Source organism: Berghia stephanieae, chromosome 12 (genome assembly GCF_034508935.2).
Source record: "Berghia stephanieae isolate SIO BIC M18660-M18661 chromosome 12, UCSD_Bste_1.3, whole genome shotgun sequence".
NCBI classification, from domain to species: Eukaryota; Metazoa; Mollusca; class Gastropoda; order Nudibranchia; family Aeolidiidae; genus Berghia; species Berghia stephanieae.
The window spans coordinates 26,551,510-26,578,298 of record NC_088371.1 but is presented as its reverse complement, the minus strand read 5'-3'; the positions used below and the strand labels follow the sequence as shown (position 1 = coordinate 26,578,298).

Genomic DNA, 26,789 nt, shown 5'->3' with positions numbered 1-26,789 from the left:
TCCATGACAATGACTCTCGCGGCTGCTTTCTTTAGGTATTTATAATAAGGGAGAGGCTACTCATCAATGATACCACATGGTATCATCAGACACGATCAATCAAACGTATAGAAACATTGATATCACATGACGTTGGTATTGATGCTATGCGTTTATGTAAAATACTCATTAACGGAAGCGATCTATTTTTCAGGTCTACGTTCAGCCAAGTCATCGTGTATCACGTGATTTGTTGCTGTTCAACGATTGGATATTTCTTAATAAATTATGTAAACAGGCTGTTTTGTTTATGAAAGTTGTAAATATACTAATGGGTCAGGCTGAATAAAATTACCTATAGATAGAACAAAGTTCACGTCACTCAGGTCTTTGTTGTTTTTATTTTTTTGCCATCTGCTTTATGAGTATTTATCACTAAACTGTAATAACCAGACTATAGATAGAATGAAGTTGACGTCACTATGGTCTTTCTCATTGTTTTTGTTTTGTTTTGTTTTTTGCCATCCATGTTTATGAGTAATTCTCATTAATCTGTATTAACCAGACTATAAACGTTCAAGGTTACACAAAGTTTTGTGTGTTGGTCCATTATAGTTCCGGATGGCACTGTTGTGAACTTCTTTGCCAAGCGTATACTATCTATAAAATTTCATGGTTACACATAGTTTTGTGTGTTGGTCTGTTAAATTTCCGGATGGCAATGTTGTGAGTTTCTTGGCCAAACGACAGCATATATTGTGATGTTCGATGTTTCGAAAACTGTAAACACTTTTCATCATGTAGGTCATTTTGAGCACATTTTGCAATGTGACCAATGCCTCGAGCACATGGAAAGATAATCTAGATCGTCCCCATTCTTCACCAGATCAATTGTACCAACAGACGAAATGATGTGTAAACTTTAACGCAAATAATCTAATTGATTAAATTCAGTGAAAATTAATCACCCAGCTTGTGGTCTTACAACAGTAACAAAGAACCGCACGACGTTACTTCATTCATTATGTACTTTATTATTCTGAACGCCAGTTGCACAAGATAAAATTCTCTATATTATTTTCATGTCGAAAAGGAAACTCAATGAAGTATGTAAATAACAATAGAACACAGAAAACTATTATTCCTATGACAAGGGTGGTTTGCTGTTTTATACGGTTTTGTGATTGTGTAGTATGCCACTCGCCTTCGAACCTGTATGTCTGCGGTTCGAGTCCCGCTATGGGCGTCGCAAAGTTGAGTCCATGGAAAAGGCTATGTGCACACATTATAATAAGTTAACGATGATTATATAATAATAATAATAATAATAATAATAATAATAATAATAATAATAATAATAATAATAATAATAATAATAATAATAATAATAATAATAATAATAATAATGCACCAGTTTCCAGCATCCAAATCAACATGACATTATACTGTTTTGAGGCTATGACCACAAACGTGACCAACCGTCTCAAAACGGAACTCTGTCAGGTTGAGCCTTAGACTTTGAATTAGATTTTCAACTTAACCTATAGATAGAATGCGCTTGGCCAAGGAGTTCACAACATTGCCATCCGTAAGTATAACGGACCAACACACAAACTCTGTGTAACCATGAACTTTTATAGTCTGGTTAATACAGTTTAGTGAGAACAACTCACAAACGCGGATGGCAAAAACAATAACAAAGGCCTGATTGACGTCATCTGCATACTATCTATAGATAGAACGAAGTTGTCACTCAGTTCTTTGTTATTGTTTTTAGACAGTCATTTTCTTGATTAGTTTTCACTAAATTCAATCAATTCAGATTATAAACGTTCGAGGTTTCGACATAGTTTTGTGTGCCGGTTGGATATCCGGTTGGCGGATGTTATGTCTTTGTTGTTGTTGTTTGTTTTGTTTTTTGTTTTGTTTGTTTGTTTGTTGTTTTTTTTTTTTGTTTTTTTTATTCAAAAATAACATTTTAGTCCTGCCATAACAAGGAAGCTGCCGATCTTAGAATTATTGCTCTCTCAGATTCAAAACAGATAGTTTGAGGGGGGTGGGGTTTGTTTGCATTTGTTTTGTTTTGTTTGTTTGTTTGTTTTTTGTTTTGTTTTGTTTTTCTTTTTTGGGGGGGGGGGCGTTGTTCTTTTGCAATATTTTGTTGGGGTTAATTCTGTTTTGTTTTTCGTTGTTGTTTTTTTTTATTTCTTTTTTTATTAGTCTTTGTGTTTTTTGTTTTCTTTTTGGTTTTGTTTTTTTTTTTTTTTTGTTCGCTTTTGTTTTTGTTCGTTTTCTTTTTTGTTTTGTTTGCTTCTTTATAACAATAATTACTTTCCATTTCTATTGTTAACTTTGGTCAGCCTTGTTATTGTTTGTTAATATCTGTTTCCTCAAATTTTGTATCTGCCACACCTTTCAACGCATCTCTCTCTCTCTCTCTCTCTCTCTCTCTCTGTGTGTGTGTGTGTGTGTGTGTGTGTGTGTGTGTGTGTGTCTATCTCTATCTATCTCTTTCTTCTAACCCTTGCAAAACCCATCTTTAAAAATAAAAAAAAGGGGGGGGGGGGGGGGGGGGGGGGTTTCAGCGTCTCAATTTCTTCGACAACCCCTACCTTTTTTTTCAATTTAAACTTAATCATCATGATCAGCTGTGTACCAGCCTTCAATTTTCAAGTCACTTTTTTCTTCTCCTTATTTTATATCCTCGTTTCTCTATCTCCCTCCCACCCCCTTTCTCTCTCTCTCTCTCTCTCTCTCTCTCTCTCTTTCTCTCTCTCTCTCTCTCTCTCTCTCTCTCTCTCTCTCTCTCTCTCTCTCTGTGTGTCCTTACCTTGCACACACACACACAAATACACACACACACACACATATCTATTCGGCATGATTTTAGTTTATCAGTCAGTCAATATCAATAAGTCACAAGTCTTTACCACGCTTGACTTGGGAGGCCTTCCGCAAGCTCCTACAAAGGGAAACAACTTAAATAATATTCCCTCAACTAACCCCAAGAAAAATTAAAACCTAGACTACCTTTAATACCCTAATAGAAAAATAAACACCCTAGCATTATGACTAAACCTAATAGAAAAAAAAACCCGGACTGCTTTGCACTACTTTTCAATACGTCACAAATTAAAATGGCGGCCGAGAATCAAATCAATGGTCAAATTAGGAAATTTTAAACTTTCACAAATCTATCAAGGTTTGTTCTAGAGTTTTTAAAATGCTTCTTTATGATGAGAAATTGAATAAATAAACGCCTGACAAAAGATCTACGGTGAAAATACAAATTGAAAGAATACCGGGGATGTAGGAGCTTTCGGAATGTCTCCCCCCTAGCAAATTTACTAAGACTTATGACTAACCCTAATAGAAAAAAAATCCTCACAAATCTATATGATGACAAATTGAATAAATAAACGCCTGACAAAAGATCAACGGTGAAAATACAAATTGAAAGAATACTGGGGATGTATGAGCTTTCGGAATGTCTCCCCTTTACCTAACTTATGTGAGGTCAAATGAAAATCTGAAGCAGAGGCGAAAAATATCAAATTTGTTCGGGCTAGAAGCTAGACAGATACAATTGACAGTTTGCCGACAACGTTTAATTAGATATTTCCCAGGGCAATGATTATCACATCGATGGCATAAAAACAACCGTAATATCAGCAGTAATATTAGTAGACGTTGTTAATCGGTAAAATTTGTTTAAAATGTGTGTAAATCCGAATACCTTCATGTGATCAAGTGAATAATATCAATATGAATGCCACGATTTGCTGAGAAATGCCAACACACACACACACACACACACATGTATACACCACACACAACACACAAAAACACACACACGCACACACACACAAACATACACGCAATTAGAACATACTACTGCATAACAACACTGATCACCGCTAAATCAACAACACAACGGAAGTAATAATAATACTTGTCATAAATAGATGACGCAAACTGACAACTTTTTACATTGACGAAATTGGTTAATTTTGAGAGTGTCAGTGTCGTCGGTACGTATTTTATGATATCTGTGTGATTCAACGAACTTTCAAACTGACTTTAAATTATAAAAGGAAATCAAGTTATCTGTTTATCTATCTGTAAAAAATAGCTTTCTAATTTTCAAATCAGTCAGTAGAATTGTGCGCCGTATCATTTTTTTATTGACTCAAATAAGCACAATGTTCTCCACGATGCTATATTTTTTAAAGAAAGGATATATATATATATATATTATATATATATATATATATATATATATATATATATATATATTTTCGGCATCAAAATCACTCAAACATAAAACCGTTTTGAGCCGATGGGCCTCATATGTGATTTGTCAGGGCACGGCTGTATTGAAGTACTGGGTCATAGACGCCCAGATCTCATCGCTGGACAGGCACTGCTGGGTCGCTGTGACCCGATCCCTGCGTTTATCGCAGATGATTTTTGCCCACACACGGGGAGATATTTTTTGAGGAGATCGGCGATCGGGGGCGTGGCAGTATAAAAAAGTGGACAATTTTTTTCCGGATTTTCGCTGTTTTCACGTCGGATTCGTGATCAGCGTCAAATTTACAATAGGTATGACACTAAGAACTGTGTGTTTACTCAAAAAATTGGTGAAATTAGAAATAAATTTTAATTGATAGTGAGGCTATGCGGCCGACAGAACCGATCCCAATTACTGACTGTTATTCTATCTTTCGTCTTGCGCGCAATAGTGATTACTTCTCACTAAATTATATCAATTAGACTGTTGAAGGAACTAAATTAACATCATTCCACTCTTTGTTATGGTATTAAAGCAGCCATTTTGGTAATTAGTTCTCAATGAATTATATCAATCAGACTTTTAACGTTTAAGGTTACTCATAGTTATGTTTGACGGTACGTTATTTCCGACTGGCGGATGTTGTGAGCATTTATCTAAACTCATAGCATCAATAACCGTCCAAGATATCTGCATCATATGTAGCAATAGCTATAATAATCTAACATGTCGAGAGAGAGAGAGAGAGAAATTAATTACGCTATATATACCGCTATATTCAATAAAGGTGCTCAAATCACTTTATAAGGGTCCTTGGCCAACATAAAAACATGTTAGACGAGACATGACTGTTAAGCGATATTGCAATTGTTTTCCGACAGCGAGCTACTCATTTTAACAGTGAACAAGGTGAGAGAATGCGAGTAAAGAGCCTATTCCAAGAACTCAATACGATTCAATAGTCTGATGTCACGAGCCCGGCAACGGCGGCCATCTTGGTTCTAAACAAAGAAAATCATTACTTTTTTTTTCATGCTGGTTAGAACTTTTCATATGCCTTGTGATCAGAATGTGTAAAAGTCAAAACATGATCAAATTTATGTGGGTTTTTTTTCCTCTGGATACCCTTTATGCTCGCCAGAGAAATATTTCATACGGGCGTCCGCCATTGTTCCGATAGTTTAGAGCCAGTGTTACTAAGTTACCATGCGTCATTAGAAAGGGAGTGACGTTACGACTATTGAATCCTATTATGCACCGCTCAGAGCGGGACTCGAACCCAGTACCTTCCGATCCGAAGGCGAGTGTCATACCACAAGACCACATGCATAGCGGCACAAGAAAGTCATGAGAGAGAATAAATACATATGTAATGAAGGAGGAGAGAGCGGATGGAGTGAGTAAAGTTCTTGGATATGTTGTTTTTTTTTTTACCAAAATGACACGTTGAATAGATTAAATGAATCAGTTATAACAATTCGCTAACAAGGTCAAATATCTGGGCGTCTAGAGCTACGGAATAATGATTTTCATCACGAAAATTAAAATAACCCCCCCCCCCCTACTCCCCTCCAACTCTACCCCGCCTTTTTATTTTTTGGGTAGACTTTATAGACGTTCAAGTTTACACCCAGTTTTGTGTGTTGGTACCAATATCCACCCCTATCATCACGTAGTCAAGGCTTTTTGGCATCTGCCAATCCCAAATGTCTGTGTCAAGGTCGACCGTCATGTCGCGTCAACGGGTGAGGAAGAAAAAAAAAAAGAACTGGCATATTATTATATCATTACATTGAAAATCATGAAAACTATTTTTTATTTTGTATGAACGAAACTTTTGCCATCTACCTCTTCCTGGGGCAACATTTATAAAATTATTATTTTAAAAAAAATAATAACGCAGCATTTATTTGGCGCAATATCCACGTGCTCAAAGCGCTTTACAAGGGGCCCCAAGGCAACAGCAATATTAAACTTGAAAGACGAGACATGACGCCTGTCAGGCGATGTGACATTTTTTTCCCAACAAAGACAACGATCGCTCATGTACTCATTTTACACCTGAGTACGGTGAGAGAAAGTGAGTAAAGAGCCTTTTCCAAGGACTCAACTCTGCGCCACTCAGAGCGGGTCTCGAAACCTGAACCTTCCGATCCGAAAGCGAGAGTCATACCACTTGGTCCATCACAAAACAGGGAGGGGCACTGTTCTGTCGGCCACATAGCCTCAATATTAATTAAAATTTATTTCTAATTTCATCAATTTTTGGAGTAAAAACATAGTTCTTGGTATCAAACCTATTGTAAATTCGACGCTGATCATGAATCTGACGTCAAAACAGCAAAAATCCGAAAAAAAATTGTCAAATTTTTTATACTGCCACGCCCCCGATCACTGATTGCCTCGAAAAAGATTAAGCAAGGCGGGCTTTGCGAGCGATCGACCGTCCCTCTGTTTGTCGGCCAGATATTTGGCCACACACATTGCGTTTTCACCCCGGTTTGCCTGATCGGCGTCTGAACCACGATCACAATCGGGAGTGTATGGAGCTTTAAGAGATTGGATGGGTAGGAACAGGCAAAGGTTGAATGACAACAAAACGAAGGTGATGTATGTAGGGAACAGAAGATTTTGGAACGAGAAGACATTGAATCCAAATCATTGTCTGTGTTCAAGAAATCCTTGAAAACATGTCTTTTTTTTATGTCATGTACTTTCTATCTATATTGTTTTGCGTTGATGTAATTTAAAGCGCCAACAGCCTCATTGTTGAGGATACCGTGCGCTCTATAAGAGTTTGTTGTTGTTATTATTATTATTATTATTATTATTATTATTATTATTATTATTATTTATTATTATTATTATTATTATATTATTATTATTATTATATTTATTATTATTATTATTATTATTATTATTATTATTATTATTATTATTATTATTATTATTATTATTATTATTATTATTATTATTATTATTATTATTATTATTATTATTATTATTATTATTATTATTATTATTATTATTATTATTATTATTATTATTTTATTGTTTATATTATTATAATTATTATTATTATTATTATTATTATTATTATTATTATTATTATTTATTATTATTATTATTATTATTATTATTATTATTATTATTATTATTATTATTATATTATCATTATTATTATTATTATCATTATTATTATTAAGTAGGGCCGGATTGTGTTGATTTATTACAAAAATAGATATATAAATTTATAAGTTTATTGGAGACGAAATTATAATAATATCTTTTTATAGCTGTAAACGTACAATGCTTGAACATTTTGTTAGGACGCAAGTCTATCGTAAAAATACTTCCCCTCAGATCAAAGAAAATTAGCTACTCAATCAGTGGTAGGAGAGCGGGCGGGACGGTCGAAAACAAAAATCTCAAAGGCACTCAAGATTGATCACAGTCCCATTGCTTATGAAGTGAAGTGAAGTGAAGTGAGTGCTCTACCAGCTGAGCTATCGGTACACTCCTATGATCGATTCCAGGAGAAAATGACGATTGTGTATGTAATGAGTAATCACTGGTCTTTGACCCGTGGGCGTGTTAGGAGGGATGGGTCCAAGCAGTGGTCAATCGATGACCAGTGGTCAGATTAGTGGTATTGTTGTTATTGTCCTAATGGTAGCCTGAGGCCAGGAGAAATAATCGCTGTCTTCACATACTCTGTTTTTATTTTGTTTTTGTTTTTTGTTTTTAGGGGTTTTACGGAGCTTGCAAACACATTAAGGTCATATCAGTGCCAGTAAAAAAGGAAGAAAATGGAATAGTTAAAAGTTCCAGTATTACAGTTAAGCACCGAAGAAAAGGTAAGACAAAGGGGAATTGGTTCAAATAGGAAACAGATGAAGATTCCAAGAGCATACTATCAAGGTGCTTAGTTTGAGATCACCTGAAAGTCATCCAAATACAAACATAGGTCTCCACTAGGAGGAACACACTCAAATGTTTACAAATCATATATAATATGTAAACAAAACAGAATATATTGCAAAACAGAGAGATAATTTACAAGACAAAAAAATAGCATTTCCTCAAACTCGAACTATACATGTGACCGTTTCCTCACAGCCTAGCCAGGATAGTCGGCCAGGGCCTGGACAATACCAAGTAATCTCATCCCAAAACAAAGACAGAAAGCATGTTGGAAAACAGATAGAAGACACAGTAAGTGTCTCCCTGCCACTATGGGAGGTCGGTGACCCTACCCAGGAAAGCAGCTCAGAAAACAGATATATGGGGATAGAAGACACAATAAGTGCCTCCCTGCCCACTATGGGAGGTCGGGAACCCCGCCCAATTATAACTTTGATAATTCATAATGAAACAACAACAATGAAACAACGTCTTTGTTATCTGTCGCCTCAAAATTGTAATGTTTCGCGGTGGACCTTGAGCTTTTTTTTTCTATATAGCGCAATTTTCACTAGCCCTGCTCAAAGCGCTTTACAATGGATCCCAAGCCAACAGCATTACTTGACATGTAGGACAAGATATGACGCCTGTTATGCGATATTACTTTTTTTTCCGACAGAGACAAAGCTGTTAACAGCCATTTACTCATTTTACACATGAGTAAGATGAAATAATGTGAATGAAGAGCCTTTTCCAAGGACTCAACAGAGCGGGACTCAAATCTAGGATCATCCGATCTGAAGGCGGGTGTTCTCCCACTTGATCACATTGTCTTACCTGAGACCAAAATGCTGTTTTAAAATGATAAGGGATGGTGGGGGGAGGGTGGGGGCGAGGGGGGCGCAACGGTATGGCCTTTGCTGTTTCCCTGAAAAGCCCCTAGAGGCTGCGTTGTGGGGCCTTGTTATTGATTAGGTTTTCCTTGTTTGTTAGTTTTTGTTTTGTTTTGTTTGGTTGTTTTGTTGTTTTGTTTTTCGCTTTTTGTTCTTTTTTTTCTTTTTGTTTATTTGTTTATTGTTTTTTGTTTGATGTTTTATTCGTCTTGTTTTTGTGTTTGTCTTTTTGGTTGGGGGTGGGGGTGTTTGTTATCTTTGTTTTTGCATTTAAAAAATAGTTTGTTTTTTTGGTATTTCCTTTTTTTCTTTCGTATTTTGGGAATTGTTTTGTTTCTTTGTTTTTTGTTTTTGTTTTGTTTTTTGTTGGGTTTTATTATTGGTTGTTTTTTGTTGTTTTTTTTTGTTTGTTTGTTTTTTTTTTTGTTTTTTTTTTTTTTTTTTTGTTTATATTTTTTTGTGTCAAATTTGGTTCATCTTAATATAATATGGATAAATCAAATAAATATTTTTCTGACAGAAATAAAGAAAATGTGTTTTGTCAGCGCGTAGCGGAATAGTAATGAAACAATTATATTGTAATTGGGAATCACATACACTTAGAATGAAGGTCTTGATTCGTGTGATTATGCATCATCATTTTCTCCTAATGTATACACATTACATATACACAGAAGAAGAAGAGGAGGTACGTGTATAATCATGTGAATCAACCTTCATAGGAAGTATATGATTACCAACTGCAAGACTTATTTCACTACTGCTCAGTCATTCATTGACAAAAAAAAATCGTATAGATAGATAGATAGATAGATAGATCGAACGAAGATGACATACTCAGGTCTTTGTTATGCCTATTGTCATCTTCGTTTATGTGTAATTCTTACTAAACTGTATGAACCAAACTATAAAAGTTGATGGTTACACATATTTTTGTGTGTTGGTTTGTTATATTCCGGATGGCAATGTTGGGAACTTCTTAGCCAAGCACATACTATATATATTTATATTGATAATTATCTTCTTCACTTTAATACTAAACACCATGACCACCGTCACCACAATCATCAATACAACCATCAACACAATGATTACCACATCTACAACAATCACCACCATCACATCCATCACCATCATCTCGACCATTAGTACACCCACCACCACCACCAATAAAACAATCAGTACCACCACTACCATCATCGTCTTCATCCTCTATGTGGCCATTAATTCTCCTAACCACTAACCTCAGGGCAGTTTAAGACCATAGCGTGATCACAAATCATTGTCTTTAAACGTTCCAGAGAATTCAGGAATTACATGACCTCTCAAGTCTCATTACCTCGTGACCTTTGAGGTACCGAGTTCGATCGAAGTCTTCGTAAACAAAGTCTGACACTGACCGTAGCCTGTCGGTGTCCGTAACCTTCGTAAACTCAGATTATCACTGACCGTAGCCTTCATAAACGCATACCCTGATACTGACCGTAACCTTTGTAAACTCATACCCTGACATTGACCGTAGCTTTCGTATCTCATAGCCTGACACTGACCGTAGCCTTGTAAACTCATACCCTGACACTGACCGTAGCCGTCGTAAACTAAATCCTGACACTGATCGATCATAGCTTCGTAAACTATTAGCCTGAGACTGCCAGTAGTCTTTATAAAATCATAGTCTGACACTGACCGTAGCCTTTGTTTACATAGTCTGACACTGACCGTAGCCTTTGTTTACATAGTCTGACACTGACGTAGTATTCGTAAACTGATATTCTGAAAGTAACAAAAAACATTACCACGGTAAACTGTAAGGAAAAAAGAGGAAGCAAAGTGGCAGAGTGGATAAGGCCTTGCAATCATGCCCGAAAGTCCCGGGTTCGAGCTACATGTTTAGTGTTGTTGTTTGTTGATTCGTTGCTTGAAAAACATATAATGAAGACCAAGTGATCAGGTAACCAAGAAACGTTAATCATTGAATGAGTATTTACATTGGAGTACCGGGATTCAAGAACTAGAACTCTTACACACGTACTTTACTGTGTATCGGTGTCGTTTCTGATTACATAATTATAATCCCTTGCAAAGCGCCTTGAGCACGTTTTGATTCGAACCTGCGACCTGCGATGGCGAGTGTCCTAGCACTAGACCACAAAGCCAAGCAAAGTTAAGCATTAGATGAAATTCTAAGTATGAAGGTCACTCCAAATTAATCCCCTTTTGAGTTGATTCGCAGCAGATTCTAATGACGTTAAACTACTATGTTATGATAATGATCTATCCAGGCCGCAAATTACTCGCCGCATTCGTATACGGTCGCGAACCAACCCGGAAGCTTCGTCACAACGCAACGCTCGACTCTAAGCTCTGCTGTCTCGGGCTCATGTCCAAAAAGTACGTTTTGAGTCGATTGGTCACATGCACTTCTGAGAACCGTTTTCGTTTGTTGTTGTTTGTTTTTTCAGTAACTTATTTGTTTTTGTTTTGATTTGTTTATTCTTTCTTTTTCTTGTTTTGTTTTGTTTCTGGTTTTGTTTTGTTTTTTTGTTTGTTTGTTTTGTTTTGTTTTGTTTTTTTCTTGGGGGGGGGGGAGTAGGCTAAATGTTGGGAAGTCAGCCACAAGGCTAGTGGACCAACTTAATCAAATAAATCCATACGAGAACTGAGAACTGTTCCGTAAGGACACAATATTTTATACGACATTTCATTTTTCTATCAAATCATTGAGGCAGCCAACTAGCCAATCACAGCCATTGTTACAGATCCCTTCCCATAACTTGCGGAAGGAGGGGGGAATTCTCTCTCTCTCTCCCCCACGGGCTATGGCTGGACGTTGGACGTTTTATTAGCATCATTTATTATATTGGATTCCTTCATGATTTCTCTACAGCTTCACGTTTGTCAAATCTCAAATAGCTGGCCTTTTCATGATGATGATGATGATGATGATGATGATGAATATGATTGCTTTTGGAATTTTTTTCGTTCGTTTTTTTTCATTTGTTTGTTTGTTTGTTTGTTTTTACTTATTTGTTTTTGTTTTGTTCTTTTTTTTTCTTTTTTTTTTCTTTTGGTTGTTGATTTTTGGTTTGTCTCTTTTCCTTTTTGTTTTTGTTTTGTTTTATGTGCGGAGTTGGGTTTTTATTTTTTTTTTGGGGGGGGGGGGGGGGAGTTCCCTTTTTTGTTGGTTTTGTTTTGTTTTGTTTTTGTTTATTTTATTTTTTTGGTTTGTTTTTGTTGTTGTTGCTGTTGTTGTTGTTGTTGGCAGAGGATGAGATTTGTTTTAGGTTTTCAAGTTTTATTTATTTTTTACTATCCGAGTTTGTTTTTTGTTTTTTTTTTTCTTTATTTCTTAAGTTCGTTTTTTTTTTGTTTGTAATTTGTTTTGTTTTGTGTTTTTTTTTTGGAGGGGGGGGGGGGGTTGTTGGGTTTTTTTTTATTTTGGTTTCTTTGTTTGTTAATTTGGTTGTGCTTTGTCTTTTTTTTTATCCGTAAATAGCAATGTTGTGATGGTATCTGGTACAGTATTAGAAAACTTTATTCATTCATTTATTTATATTTCTCTCACGTGATTGATTATTAAAGTTAACTATGGCCGACTACAACTTTTATCTTCTAAATAGTACGAATGTTTAAATTTTCAAATAAGGATGTCTGCCTTTTCGGTACGAAGGAAAGACTGTAAAAAGTAATAACCAAAAATAAATATAACAGCTTCAAAAAAAAAAAAAAAATACCAAACACTGAACGTTTCGGGCCCAGAACCATTCTTCAGCCAACAACAAAGAAAAACAATAAAGACATAAATACATTACTAAATTCCAGATTAATGGTTCGTCTATCTGGAATTTACTAATGTATTTATGTCTTTATGGTTTTTTGTTGTTGGCGGAAGAAGGGTTTTGAGCCCGAAACGTTCCGTGTTGGGTATTTAGTTCTTTTTTTAAAGCTGTTATATTCATTTTTGGTTATTACTTTTTACATTCCACAGATTTCAGCAGCTTAGTATCACTTTGACTTGAAGTAAAGACTATATTTGCATTGCCACACTATCCCTTGAAGAGATGAGAGAGAGAGAGAGGACAATAATATTAAGCCAAAAGGACATCACACTGATAATTTATCATGGTCAATAAATGACTGCGTTAGTTCAATTGCTGAGGACAAGATTATAGCCCTTGGTCATCCCCTCGTGTGTCCCGAGACAAGGAAACCCCATTCATCTCCTGACAATTTCGACGGCACCCGACTCGCCTATTTGCTGTTTTGTATAGAGTGTATGATAAGGTCAATAACATGGTGTGGTCCAGTTAGTTGGGGTTTGTTTTTTTTTTTTGTTTGTTTTTGTTTTTTTTTTACAGAGGGGAAGATATCGTGCAAGCTGAATAGAGATAATATTATGACTTTGTTATCGGAAAATGATGATTGAAATGTTAAACGTTGGCGATTATACTAACTTGAGACCCTCCCCCCCCCCCACCCCAAAAAAAAAAAAAAAAAAAAAATTATTTTAAAAAATTGAGCGTTCACATAGGGCAATATCCATCAAACGTACTCAAAGCGCTTTACAAAGGGTCCCTGATCAACAGCAATACGTAGAAATATGCTTGTTATTTTTATTATTATTATTGTTATTATTATTATTATTATTATTATTATTATTATATCATATATCATCATCATATTATATTATTATTATTATTATTATTTTATTATTATATTATTATTATTATTATTATTATTATTATTATTATTATTATTTTATTATTATTATTATTATTATTTATTATTATTATTATTATTATTATTATTATTATTATTATTATTATGAACACGTAGGATATAGAACGAGACATGACTCCTGTTAGATGATATTACCTTTTTTTACGACAGAGACAACGCTGTTAACGGCCAGGTACTCATGTTACACCCGAGTACGGTGAGAGAATGTGAGTAAAGAGACTTTTTCAAGGACTCAACTATGCCCCTAGCGAGCCTCGAACCCAGGACCTTCCGATCTGACGATCTGAAAGAGATAGTCATACCACGCCACAAATACCGGCTTGGGTCCCTATGTAGAGCACTTTGAACAAATTTAGTAGGAGTAGTAGTAGTAGTAGTAGTAGTAGTAGTAGTAGTAGTAGTAGTAGTAGTAGTAGTAGTGTATAGTAGTAGTAGTAGTAGTAGTAGTAGTAGTAGTTGTAGTGTAGTAGTAGAGCAGCAGTAGTAGTAGTATAATAGTAGTAGTAGTAGTAGTAGTAGTAGTAGTAGTAGTAGTAGTAGTAGTAGTAGTAGTGGTAATAGTAGTAGTAGTAGTAGTAGTAGTAGTAACAGTAGTAGTAGTAGTAGTAGAAGTAGTAGTAGTAGTAGTAGTAGTAGTAGTAGTAGTAGTAGTAGTAGTAGTAGTAGTAGTAGTAGTAGTAGTAGTAGTCACCGTCGTTGTCGTCGTGGAAGAAGAAGAAGAAGAAGAAGAAGAAGAAGAAGAAGAAGAAGAAGAAAGAAGAAGAAGAAGAAAGAAGAAGAAGAAGAAAATGGGAAGGAATAGGGGGAAGAAGAGGGCAAAGCAACATTCATGTGAATCTCGCGCTGAATAAACAATTCCAAATGATTCTATGCATCCAATCCAAAAACTCTGGTACGTGACATAAATTCTATAATTGCTCCATCACCCCCCACCAAGTTTATTTCTCTAAATATTATATTTTCCCCTTTGTGTCTAGTTGGCACCGGTCCCGTCTTCTCACCTCACAATTTATCATTTCCGGTCAGTGATGAGATTATAGCTTGCCCTTGTCGAGTTATCTCGCTTGGTAAATTGGCTGGCCGCCATTTTGTTTTATATTGTTTTTGTATGACAACAATGTATGACACGATTTGCCCCCGTGTTATAAAATTTCGAATGACTTGCTTGACACGATAGAGAAAATAGTCGAAAACACGTTTTACTGCCACTCCGCTGTTGATGCTATGTGTTTAAGTAAAATACTCACTAGTTCTTCCCTTCCGTCTTAACGTGTCAATAATAATAATAATAATAATAATAATAATAATAATAATAATAATAATAATAATGATGATGATGATGATGATGATAATAATAATAATAATAGTAATAATAGTATAAGTAATAATAATAATAATAATAATAATAATAATAATAATAATAATAATAATAATAATAATAATAATAATAATAATAATAATAATAATAATAATAATAATAATAATAATAATAATAATAATAATAATAATAATAATAATAATAATATACTTTATTCTCCCGAATAAATGGAAATTGTTACAGACGTTGCATGCATGAACAATATAAAAAATTTGAGAATATTATTAAATGCAATGCACAAAAATTAAATATAAACAAAAACAAACATTATATATAATTGTAATTATAGGCCTTTCTCTGAAATGTGTAGATATAATGAAAAACAAGTTATATTAATTTAAATTACAAGTTTCGTTGAAATTCTGATATATGTGAAAAGATATATTAAGGTTCCAGTGTGCTGGTTTTTAAATATCAAGTGACGCTCTGTGGCAAAAATCAATTAGTGTGTGTTATGTCTTATGATTTATTATAGAATATAAGGTGAGTCTGTAGAGTAAATATAGTGTATATAATAGTATAATAATATAATAATAGTATAAAATAATAATAATAAATATAGTAGATAATAATATAATAATAATAATAAATAATAATAATAATAATAATAATATAATAATAATATAAATAATAATAATAATAATAATAATAATAATAATAATAATAATAATGATAATAATAATAATAGATGGTATCTGTACAGCACATTTTCAAAATTATATAATGCTCAATTCACCTTACAATGGTCGAAAAAAATAAAATATCATAAAATGCTTCCCTTGTGCCAAATTAAACATTCCAACAAACAGAGCCTTTAGCGTATCTAATATGATTAATATAGTTTAGTGAGAACTAATCACTAGCATGCTGTCTAAAAGAATTAACTGACACAAGAATGCTCTTAAATTGTGACCCACAACCTCAATCTGGTATAATGTCCGGATGAACCAAATGCCGAATAATGAATTTGAATCTAAAATATCAAAGAAAAGACATTTTATTTTTAGTTCCCTAAGGCTGTAAATTGAGTACATTCATTTTTTTTTTGTCTCCGTTCAGTGCCAGTTCGTGAATAACCAGTATGTGAAACACTCTCCATTTCTATAAATTACTCATAACAAACGTGTGAAACATACCAGCACACAAAGATACGTGTAAACTAAAAAGTTTATATTACCATTCATACATTTGTTCAGTGAAAACAGATGTTCTGAAACCAATGACAACTACACTCGATGCTATACTACTTGCTGGTAGGAAACTGAAAGAAATTTTAATTCCGAGACCCCCCCCCTCCCCCCAGGCGGAGTTGTCATACTAGTACGGTCTCGGGCTCGAACCCCCATCGCCGCCGCGAAATTTTTATTCTCTTTTGTCTTCTGGCACTTTCCTACTCACTTCATTTCTCGTTGGATACTTCGAAAACTGTGATCACTTTTTATTTTGAGCACATTTTGCACTGTGACCTAAGATTCGAGCCGACATGTACATACAATATGCAGATCTGACACCCGAACCCACTTATGGGCCGAGTCTAACATTGTTGTGAGGTACAATATTTTTGCGTCATTTTGTTGTTGTTGAGATTTCCATGACAACAATGAGCCCATAAGGAATTGGGTTATCAGACCTGCAAGTAAGTGCACGTCGACTTGAGCACATGGAAAAATAATATTGATCACCCTCATGAAGTGAGGGAAGGAAGTGAGTTACAGTACAGTAGTTAAGGTTACTTTTTAATTCAGAAAAGTGAGTGGAGCAGGCACTTATGTTGGTAACAACAAGAGATGAAGTGAATAGAAAAGTGCCAGAAAACAATAGAGAATAGAAAAATTTCGGCGGTTGTTGGGGTTTGAACCCGCGACCTTATCTACCGTATGAGCTATCCACGAACCGTTCGTTATTCTCTATTGTCTTCTGGCACTTTTCTATTCACTTCATCTCTCGTAGTTATGGTTAACACTGTTGTGTTTTTGACGGGACATCATATTAATATTGTGGAATTACTCAACCAAGAAGCGTTAGTTGAGTAAATGGGAGAGAACAATTTATTACTGTGTATAAGTTAGAATATATGGATAGTTCGAAGATGCCGTCACTCAGGTCTTTGTTATTGTTTTTTGCCATCCGCATTTATGAGTAATGCTTACTGAACTGTATTAACCCGACTATAAACGTTCATGGATACACACAGTTTTGTGTGTTGGTCAGTTATACTTCCGGATGGCAATGTTATGAGCTTCTTAGCCAAGCGGATACTATCTATACGAATATATCGCAACAAAATTGTAAGTAGAAGGACAGTATAATATAATTCAAATATGGAAAGTAAGGAACAAAGAGTGCATCCTTATCTAGGGCATGCCACTCTGATATTTGTAAGCACAAAGAATATTTTAAACAATGGACTTAATGAATAATAAATAACCAATTAAGCTGTAACTTAAGTCAATTTGCTAATAACAAAGGGGAGCAACTCTTTCCTAGCTAAACTATGTATAAGTCCATAACAAACACTATATTATTAATTTGATATTCCCTCAATGATATGACGTAGAGTGAAGGCAATAAATATATTTTCATTCTTTTTTTTTTTTTTTTTTTTTTTTTTGTCCAATTCCACGTTGCGTTGTGATCTGGGTTTTTCCCATTTCCAGCTGAAGGTAAAAACATTTTAGAAATCAATGGTGGCGGGAAATAACCCGTGGTTTGTTGGGGATTTATTCCCCTTTTTTTAACTGATTTAATTTTGTTTTGTTAGGTTTGTTTTGTTGTTTTTGTTTTTGTTTTCGTTTTGTTTTTATTTTGTTTGTTTGTTTTTTGTTTTTTTGTTGTTGATTTCTTTTCATTTATTTTGCTTTTTTTTTATTCTTTGCTTGTTTTTTTTGTTTTTTTTTTTTTTGTTTGTTTTTAATTTTTTTTAGGGGGGGGGGGGGGTATTTGATAGGGTGTTTCGTTGAAGTTTTTTTCTTGATGACTTTTCATCAAGGTGTACATATCTGTATGTCTGATAACCGAACACAATTATGGGCTTGATTTAACATTGCTGTAATGGACAGTATTTTACAATGGATTGAGAGTATTTCCATTACAACAATGACCCCATACCAATTTGGGTTATCAGACCTGCAAGTTCGTACACGTTTCTTTCGACCTTTTCAAATTGTTCTTAATGGGGTAGGTTTTATGATGTTGTTATTAATTTTTATCAATTTTTCGCATTCTTGTTTCTCTCGGCTTTTGGTTTGGGTCTTTTTTTATATTTGTTTTGTTTGGATTTGGGCTTTTTTGTTTTGTTTTGTTTCATTTTCTGTTATTCGCTTCTTTTTGTTTCTTTTATTTTTTTATTTTTTTAATTTATGGGAATTCACGGAATCCATAGTCAAAACTATCCTAGATACACATCGAAAATTGAAGAGGTTAGTTCTATATTGTGATCAAGTCCAGTTTGGTTGCTTCTAGAAGCGACTGACGCCAATGATGATGCCAGAGATCTAGAGAGCCAAATTGCAGGGGTTAGTTCTTTACCGTGCCAAAGCCAAGTTTGCCGCTTATAGAAGTAACTGACAAGAGTGGTGATGCCAGTGATCTCGAGAGCCAAATTGATCAAGTCCAGTTCGGACACTTCTAAAGAGCCAAATTGAAGGGTTTAGTTCTATACCGTGGTCAAGTCCAGTTTGACCGCTTCTAGAAGTAACTGACAATAGTGGTGATGCCAGTGATCTAGAGAGCCAAATTGAAGGGTTTAGTTCTATACCGCGTTCAAGACAAGTTTGGCCGCTTCTAGAAGTAACTGACAATAGTGGTGATGCCAGTGATCTCGAGAGCCAAATTGAAGGGTTTAGTTCTATATCGTGATCAAGTCCAGTCCGGACACTTCTAGAATTGACTGACTGACGCCAATGATGATGAAAGTGATCTAGAAAGTCCAATTGCAGGGGTTAGATCTATACCTATACCCTTGTCAACAATAAATCTATTCAACATTGAATAAAAGTTTTTCCGTTTTTTTTTAGATTTTAAATTTTATACGATCTTTGCCCCGGGGTTAAGTTGTCTTTTAGGGCGTGCATCTATCGTCTACTAACTCAGGGTCAGAGTGGGAGCAACATTCTTGAGAAACCAAAATTAGTCCTTTTGAACGATTAGGCCAGAATTTATCACGGTTACTAACGTGTGAAATAGACAATAGCAATTGCTAGCTACCCTTTGCTTTGGATATGCTGCTGGTCTATAGCTAAGTACTTTCCGCCAGGTCTAACGGAGCCAGCTACCCAATTACTGCTGACTGCACAATGGGGTGGGGGGGGGGGGTTAATTAAATCTCGACTGCATCCGGGTCGATCTCAGTGTCCTTTGAGAGTGAGTGCTTTTCCAACTGAACTATCAGGACCTCAATTCTTGAGAAATGTGACAAAGAATATAAACCCAACGTCACAAATGCTTTTTGTGTCGTTGTAAAGTTGATGCGAAAATTATAAAATGTGGGATACATTTATATGATTATTAAAGACAAGGCATCGGGTGAACGGATAAAGTCAGTAATGAAGATCTTTGGGAACTGCCAACAAAAAACATATATAACATATAGATATATATATCTAGTGTTGGTTGGTACTTGTAGGTACGAGAGTGCTCGATAATGTTGGTTAGGGAATATAAAATAAGTAAGGACACTTTCATTTTACTGCCAATACATTTGTTTCAATGGGTTGCCTTATATATATATATATATATATATATATATATATATATATATATATATATATATATATATATATATATATTAGTGCAAAGGTTTTTATCCTGTAGTGTAAATAGTCTTTAACAGTCGTATCGTCACTTCCTTCCTAATGACGTATGGTAACTTAGTAACACTGGCTCTAAACTATCGGAACAATGGCGGACGCCTTATGAAATATTTCTCCGGCGAGCTTAAACGCGTATCAAGGGAAAAAACACATAAATTTGATCATGTTTTGACTTTTACACATTCTGATCACAAGGCATATGAAAAGGGAATGAAAAGTTCTAGCCAGCATGAAGAATAAAAAGTAATGATTTTCTTTGTTTAGAACCAAGATGGCGCCGTTGCCGGGCGCGTGACATCAGACTACTGAATCCAATTGGCGATTCTCTACTCACTTAATTTCTAGAAGGATAAAAAATCTCGATTTCAGCCGGGATTGATCTCGGTCCCTTTGCGTGTTAAGGGAGTGGTCTACCAACTGAGCTATAAGTCCCCCTTCTCCAGAACGTCATTGTGAACAAATTTCACCCCCCCCCCCCCCCCCCCCCCCCCCCCCCTTCCCCAGTTGAGTCTAATTCAAAAGGATCAGATTTTGTATTTTATCCAGCATCTCTAAGTTTAAGAAGCTTTCGTCTGCTCATCGATCTGTGAAAAACGCATGTTTAGTGGATGTTGTTCTATCTATATAGATTATTATTGGGGGGGGGGGGCGAAGTGACCGAGTGGTTAAGGCATTGCACTGTGACCCGGAAGGTCCCAGGTTCGAGCCCCGCTTCAGGCACTTTCGTTTATTATTTCCTCGGGCAAGATTATTAACCCCCAATTTGCTCACTTTGGACAACATGGGTAATTCATGTTGACGTCAGACATCTTGTTTGATGAGTTATCTATATTCCTTCATGGAATGCCTAGGCGACGATATCTTATGATGTCGTGGTGGAAGAGCATAATTTTTATAAAAAATATAGATTATTAACTGTCTTTCTTTTAAAATTCTGTTTGATCTTTAGTGTGCCAAGACCGACGAGTTTTGTACAAGGACTGGAAGGTGTTGTCATCCCAACGATATCTGTCTCAAGTCAGCCAAGCGGAACGGTCATGGTTTCTGTACAAGAATGGACACGTTGGGCATGATCGGTGGGGGCAAAGCTGAACGTAAGATTCTTATTTATATTCAAAATGAATGTGACCAGTGTCTACTAAATATTAAAAATAATAAAGCTATACAAGAGCCTTGTTAATCACTATTTGTTACAACTGTGGAACATGGCCACTGAGAAAAAAACGAAGAAGACAAGCAAGATGCCTTCAATTGATAACAGCTCGGGAGCATTTTAAATATCCATTTCCCAACCAAAATAAGTAACAAATTGCTGTACATAAAATGCGAAGAAACACCGCTCTCGATTCAAATTTTAGAAACAAAATGGAGACTATTTGGACATATCTTTAGGAGAGACGAAATCTTTAGGAGAGACAAAAATATTCAAGCTAATAGGGCAATGGCGTTATGTTTTACACCAAGCGGACAAAGGCAGACCCACAACAAGCATATTATACACTACGATAAATAAAAACCTCAATCGCCTCGATGAATCACAAGAACTGAAATGCGAAAAGGATTTAGAACACTTGAGATCCATCGCAGCAGACCGTCACCAGTGGAAAGAACTCACATAACAAATCAGAGATGCCAAAGCGTCCTAGTCCGAAGATCAGGAGGCGATGGGCAATAAGTCAAGTCAAGTGTCTACGAAGAGTACACATGCTTAGCTATCGTTAACTTATAGCCTGACACTAGGATCGTAGCCTTCGTAAACGTGTAGCCTGACACTGACCAAAAGATTACGTCAAAAGACAAGTTTTGGCCACAAAAGAAAAAAATCGTGAGTTGTATTCCATAGTTCAACCAATGGGATCACTTGTTTCCCGAGCACTACTAACGACAACTTACTAGGCGCTGCACAAGCCTAAAAAATGACGTCAACACATACGTCCTGGTAGGTTCGAGTGTAGAAGTTAGCGATGGCTACGCTATGACCCACTTGGACTTATATTTGGACGTTGATTTTTTAGCTTTGTTAAGCGGCTGATGAGCTGTCGTCAGTAGTGCGCAGGAAACGAGTGATCCCATTGGTTGAGCTATTAAATACAACTCACGGTTTCTTTACTTTTGTGGCCAAACACTTATCTTTTGACGCCATTTTTGGTTTGTGTCAGGCAATGAGTCAATGGGCTCCGACATATGTCGTTGCATGTGACCCATCGTCTCAAATTGGTGTTTTTGTCTTGTTTCATTTTTCTTTTGTTTTTGTGTCTATTCTTTTTTGTTGTTTTGTTTTTGTTTTGTTTTTGTTTTTTGTTTTTGACTTTCTTTTTTCTTTTCTTTATTTTTTTTTTGTTGTTTTGTAGGGTTTTTTGGTGTTTTTGGGGGGTTTTGTTGTTGACTCTTTGTTTGTTTTTATTTGTTGGTTTGATTGTTTTGTGTTATTCAACTTTTAAAATGTTTTTAGTGTTGCTTCGTAGGTGTGTTTTGCTTTGTGATGGTGGGGGGGGGGGAGGTTTATGGGTGTGTTTGTTGTTTTTTTTTGGTTTTTTTGTTTGGTTTGTGGCGATCTCCGTTTCCTACGAACTACGAAGACTTACCACATACTGCTGACTGCAAGACTACTCTACACGCCAGATCAGACAAAAACGTAAACACGAGAGAACTCATTAAATTTATAAAATTCACTACACATTGCTTTCATTGTTTGTTGTTTCCAGTAAAGTAGATGCTACATTGGTGACCCCGACTTAAAACAACTTAAGAGATAGGTATATATTATTATTATTACTATTTACCAGTTCAACTCTTCACAAGAACATAATAATAATAAACATGTCTATCGACGCCGTAGCATTGAAGTTGCACACATTCTGGACCACTTGTCCTTCAGCGTGGTTTGCACAAAGCGAGGCACAATTTGCCTTACGCGATATAGCAAGCGATGAAACAAAGTACTACTATGTAGTGGCTGCCTTAGACTCAGACACAGCAACTAGAGCCCTTGCTATTCTATCATCACCACCCAAGGAAGGTAAATATGAAATACTGAAAAACTTCCTGCTGTCTGCGTTCGGCCTTTCGGAAACAGAGAGAGCGGAATCTCTACTCAACATGAATGGTTTGGGCGACTTAAAGCCATCTGAGTTAATGGACAGGATGTTAGTGCTCCTCGGCAAACACAAGCCCTGTCTGCTCTTCAGACAGTTATTCTTAAGACAACTTCCAGCAAACATCAGACTTCCATTAGCAAACTCGTCCAACCTGGATGATTACAGGGCACTTGCCAGAGAAGCTGACAATTTTTTCTACGCTGCTCACTCAAACTCTAACTCCTTTTCAATTTCTCATACTACTTGTGAAGTTGACACACCAACCATGACCAGTGAAATAGATTCCCTCTGCTGGTACCATCAACGGTTTGGTTCAAATGCCCGTCGATGTGCACAAACATGCAAACTCTTCAATTCATTTAAGAAAAACAAGAAGAACCAGGGAAACGCCAAGCCGGGTCAACAGTAAATTCTGCTGTCGACCCGGATTCTTACTCAGCCAACGCGCCCACATCAAAAAATCTCCAACTCATCGTCATCGATGAAAATTCAAACCGACGTTTTTTAGTAGATACTGGAGCTCAAGTATCTGTCACACCCGCTTCTGCGCCAGACAAAAGCTTGGGTTCCTCTGATCTCGCATTACAAGCTGCTAATGGTTCTACAATAAAAACATACGGATGCTTCGAAACTAACATACGTATTGGATCGCGTTCATTCAATGCACGACTTATCAAAGCTGATGTCAAACGTCCCCTACTTGGAGCAGATTTTCTACGACATCATAATCTGCTTGTGGATATTCGTGGTCGACGCCTTATCGACGCTGAAACGTTTTCGCACGTACCTTGTTCAGTAAGTTCAGTTTGCGCAAACGCCGAACTCTCACCACTCGAGCCGAACTGCAATACATTCAGAAAATTATTGAATAACTATCCAGAACTACTTCAACCAACATTTTCAACGGCAACTGTGAAACATGGCGTGCAACATTTCATCACAACCAAAGGTCGCCCAGTATTCGCACGTGCTCGTCGCCTGGCTCCAGAAAAACTCTTGTGTGCAAAAAAAGAATTTTTGGAAATGGAGAAAATGGGCATAATTCAAAAATCAAAGAGCCCTTGGGCTTCCCCATTACACATGGTCCCCAAGGCTGATGGCACAATGCGTCCCTGCGGAGATTTTCGTCGACTTAACGATGCTACTATACCAGATCGATATCTTGTCCCACACATTCATGATTTTACAGCAAACTTAGACGGTAAGATCATCTTCTCGAAGATCGACCTTGTCAGAGGATACCACCAAATTCCAGTCGCTCCAGAAGACGTCCCAAAAACGGCAGTGATAACCCCTTTCGGCCTTTGGGAGTTCTTAAGAATGCCATTTGGATTAAAAAATGCAGCACAAGCATTCCAACGTTTAATGGACTCCATTTTACAAGATTTAGACTGCGTATTTTGTTATTTAGACGACATTCTGGTTGCAAGTTCAACTGAGGCAGAACACATGGAACATCTCAAAATCGTATTCGAAAGACTTAGAAACCAAGGCCTCGTTATCCGTCTTGAGAAATGTCTTTTCGGTGTGAGATCTCTTAACTTCCTTGGCCATCACATCTCGCATTCTGGATCTGTCCCAATGGCGACAAAAATTGAGGCTGTTAAACAATTTCCACAACCAAAAACCATCAAGTCACTTCAAGAGTTCCTCGGGATGTTGAATTTTTACCATCGTTTCATTCCGAGACTAGCTGAAATACTTCGACCCCTATATAGTGCTTTGAAAGTCAAAAAACAACGTCAAGCACTTACGTGGACGCAAGAAATGTTGAAAGCCTTTACTGACGGTAAAAATGCACTAAGTAACGCTACAATGTTAGCCCATCCTTGCTTGAACTCACCCCTCGCTTTAACGTCTGACGCCTCCGACCAAGCTGTGGGCGCTGTCCTTGAACAACTTAATCATCAAGGTAATTGGGAACCATTGGCATTTTTCAGCAGGCAGTTACGTAAACCTGAACAGAAATACAGTACCTTTGATAGGGAGTTGCTTGGTATTCACTTAGCCATCCGTCATTTCCGTTTCATCATTGAAGGGAGACAATTCGCTATTTTTACAGACCATAAACCATTAATCCATGCCATGTCCAAATCAACTAAACCATGGTCAGCTCGTCAACAAAGGCACTTATCTGCCATATCCGAGTTCACGACTGACATCCGACACATTTCTGGAAAAAAACAACACTGTCGCAGATTGTCTCTCAAGAGCAGTTACAAACTCAGTCTCAATTGGCATCGACTATCAAGCTATGGCGGAATCCCAAGAAAATAGCATTGACATACAGGCTTACAAAACTGCATTAACAAGCCTCAAAATCGTCAAAACATCCGTTGACTCGGGTCCAGAGTTAATTTGTGACATCTCAACTGGCTACCCAAGACCTATCGTTCCTACCGACTTCAGAAGACCAGTTTTCGAAATTATTCACAATATGAGTCATCCTGGAGTTAAGGCCACAGTCAGACTTATCAGCAAGAAGTTTATCTGGCATGGTCTTAAGAAAGAAGTGTCAGCATGGGTTAAGCAATGTCACAACTGCCAATCTTCGAAAATTCAAAAACATATACGAGCACCGTTAGAAACATTCCATGTCCCAGGAAAGCGATTCTCACATATAAACATTGACCTCGTTGGACCATTACCTCAGTCAAGGGGGTTCACCCATCTCCTTACTATAATTGACAGGAACACCCGATGGCCTGAGGCAATACCGTTACAAACCACAACAACAGAAGAATGTGCAAAAGCCCTGATCTCCAATTGGATCTCGCGGTTTGGTATTCCTGTTGATATGACTTCTGACAGGGCTCACAATTTACATCCACGCTATGGAAACAGATGGCCAGTCAACTTGGTGTGCAGATTCATCACACAACTGCGTATCACCCTCAGTCCAACGGCATGATTGAACGGTTTCATCGGTCCTTGAAATCATCCCTCAAAGCTCGTCTAATAACTCCAAATTGGGTGGATGAACTACCTTGGGTTCTGCTTGGTTTAAGAACTGCACCTAAGGATGATATCGGTCATTCTCCAGCTGAATTAGTATACGGAGAACCTTTAACAATCCCTGGAGAGTTTATACCCGACCATCCTTCAGACTTCCACGCTAAAGACTTTTTGGCAACCTTTCGGCAAAACGTGTCCCTTCATTCACCACGGCCAACACATCATCACGGCTATCATCAAACAAATTTACCCAAGAACTTGATGTCAGCAAAATATGTTTACATCCGTGTTGACACCCACCGAGGACCCCTTCAGAAGCCGTATACAGGTCCCTATGTTGTCATAACCCCTGGAGATAAACAATTCCTGATTGATGTTGGTGGCAAAGCAGAACGGATTTCGATTGACCGACTTAAACCTGCATTTGTCGATTCTACGCAACCAGTTTCCCTTGCCACCCCACCTCGTCGTGGACGCCCACCGAATACGAACAGAAAGTTATCGAACAGAAACATACAAAACTCCCGTACTGCTTCTGATGATACTAACGTAGTGCCTACTAAGAAGCTATCTCGCTCAGGACGTACCATTAAACGACCTCGGTACTACGAAGATGACTAGTCCGGTTTGGGGGGGGGGCATGTGTGGCGATCTCCGTTTCCTACGAACTACGAAGACTTACCACATACTGCTGACTGCAAGACTACTCTACACGCCAGATCAGACAAAAACGTAAAC

At 36.6% G+C, this 26,789-nt stretch overlaps 1 protein-coding gene across 1 annotated transcript in view; it reads left to right on the top strand.

Annotated features, from left to right (window-relative positions):
- LOC144957517 (uncharacterized) overlaps positions 1-26,789 on the top strand; it is a 123,086-nt gene that overhangs the window by 82,182 nt on the left and 14,115 nt on the right. Inside the window, exon 3 of the mRNA XM_078888846.1 lies at positions 20,948-21,092. Coding sequence (XP_078744972.1) covers positions 20,948-21,092 — 145 coding nt within the window. The remainder of the gene's footprint in view (positions 1-20,947; positions 21,093-26,789) is intronic.